The sequence below is a fragment of the Salvia miltiorrhiza genome, chromosome 4 (assembly GCF_028751815.1).
Source record: "Salvia miltiorrhiza cultivar Shanhuang (shh) chromosome 4, IMPLAD_Smil_shh, whole genome shotgun sequence".
Taxonomy (NCBI): domain Eukaryota; kingdom Viridiplantae; phylum Streptophyta; class Magnoliopsida; order Lamiales; family Lamiaceae; genus Salvia; species Salvia miltiorrhiza.
The window spans coordinates 42591147-42592910 of record NC_080390.1 but is presented as its reverse complement, the minus strand read 5'-3'; the positions used below and the strand labels follow the sequence as shown (position 1 = coordinate 42592910).

The 1764-nt window shown below is 44.9% G+C and overlaps 1 protein-coding gene across 1 annotated transcript; it reads right to left on the bottom strand.

Moving 5' to 3' along the window:
• Window positions 1–207: 207 nt before the first annotated feature.
• LOC131023466 (uncharacterized) lies at window positions 208–1324 on the bottom strand. The gene is made up of 2 exons (XM_057953007.1): window positions 900–1324; window positions 208–847 (listed from the first exon to the last, which is right to left on the bottom strand). The coding sequence occupies exons 1-2, from the start codon at window positions 1322–1324 to the stop codon at window positions 208–210; spliced, it is 1065 nt and encodes a 354-aa protein (XP_057808990.1).
• Window positions 1325–1764: the final 440 nt, after the last annotated feature.

Sequence of the window (1764 nt, the reverse complement as noted above, 5' to 3'; positions counted from 1 at the left end):
GAATCCATAACCTTTTTCATCCTATTCGCCAGGACCTTCGCAATGACTTTGTAGATACTACAAATAAGTGAAATAGGTCTGAACTCCTCGAGCGAGCTAGCTCCTTTTTTTTTTAGGAATGAGGACGATGAATGAGGAGTTACATCCCCGAGGGATTTTGACATTGGAGTGAAATTCACTCATTAACTTTTAAAAATTCTTTCTTCATTATCTCCCATGACGCTTTCCAAAACTTGAAATTAAAGCCATCTGGTCTCGAACTCTTGTCGCCGTCACAGCTCCAAATGGCAACTTTAATTTCTGATTCCGAAAAGGTTTGATCAGCTCCGCATTGCTTGCTGCAGAAACTTTTCCAGCGACGAAGTCTCCCGGTAGCATAGGTAGGACGTGCTGCCTCTTCTTGAAGTGATTCTCGAAAAACGTTTTGACCTTCTCCTTCATGATCTTTGGATCTTCATTCCAGCTAATCCCATCAGCAAGCCCTGCAATTTCATTCTTTTTTCTTCTCCCGACAATTGCTTTGTGGTAAAAACTAGTATTCAGATCGCCCTCCTTGACCCATTTGACTTTCGCCTTTTGTTGGAGAAGACTACATTTTTCCTTAGATTTTAGGATAATCTTTGCTCGCAATTCATTCCTTCTGATCATCTCGCTCTCATCCTTTAGCTCTCGCAAACCGTGCTCAATGTTGCCGTATATCCTCAAGTTCCACTCTTTCAAGGCATTCTTAACCAATTTCAATTTCTCTTTGAAAACATAGCAACTCCAGCCTTCAATCTTAGTCTCTTCCCAAGTTTTCCTTACCAGCTTACTAAAATCAGGGTGGGAGAGCCAAGAATTAAGGAACCTAAAAGGTTTCGGTCCCCAGTCCTTAGTTTTTGTAGTCAGAAAAATCGGACAAATGGTCTGACACCGATCTCTGTAGCCCCCTTCCTACTGTGCCCGACCACTCCTGCGGCCACCTCTCGTTGACTAAAAATCTATCCAATTTGCTCTTGCACCCACCACTAGGTTGATACCACGTAAATTTTCTCCCTTGTGTTCTGATTTCCAACAAATTACTTTGCCGAATGAAAGCGTCAAAATTCCTTGCATCTGCCTGGTTGAAGACAACACCTTTCCCCACCCTTTCTCCCGGATCGCACACCGCATTGAAGTCGCCTAGTATACATAGGTAGGAGTATTTGTTTGGAAGAGCAAGGATTTGGAGTGCATCCCACAAAGACTCCTTCTCGGCGCTTCCCATCGGCGCATACACATTGACAAAACAACATTGCAGATCACCTTGTAACCATATCCCATTTACGATGACTGCCCCAGCCATATTTCATTTACTAGTTGCCTTAAAATTATCCTTATTCCACACAGATAAAATCCCACCCGATCTGCCTTCCGACTCCCTCACAGCCCAATCAAAATTACTCGCCCCCACCACTTATTACACATCGAATGACAAAATCTTTCCATTTTGGTTTCCTGAACAAAACACAAGTCTAATGCATTTTTCATGACAAGCTCTCCTAGGGCTGTGCATCGGTCGGCTCGGCTGGCCGACCGACCAAAAAAATACAAACTGATGGGCCGACGGTTTGGAGGATTTATGGGCCAAACCGACCGACGTTTGAAGAGCAGCCGGCCGAACACCGAACCGTGGAAATAATCGGTTTTCGATCGACCAAATAAAGCCGAGCCGAATAGCTGGATGAGTTGGCGACGGCGGCGCACTCGGAGAAGCAACAGTTGGAGGTGAGGCGGCAACGTGGC

Bases quoted from the DNA above. Each gene is read 5' to 3' on its own strand.
- LOC131023466 (XM_057953007.1), bottom strand. From the start codon at position 1,324: ATGGCTGGGGCAGTCATCGTAAATGGGATATGGTTACAAGGTGATCTG. The intron at 848-899 runs GTCCGATTTTTC...GAAACCTTTTAG, and splicing joins AGATCGGTGTCAGACCATTT to GTTCCTTAATTCTTGGCTCT.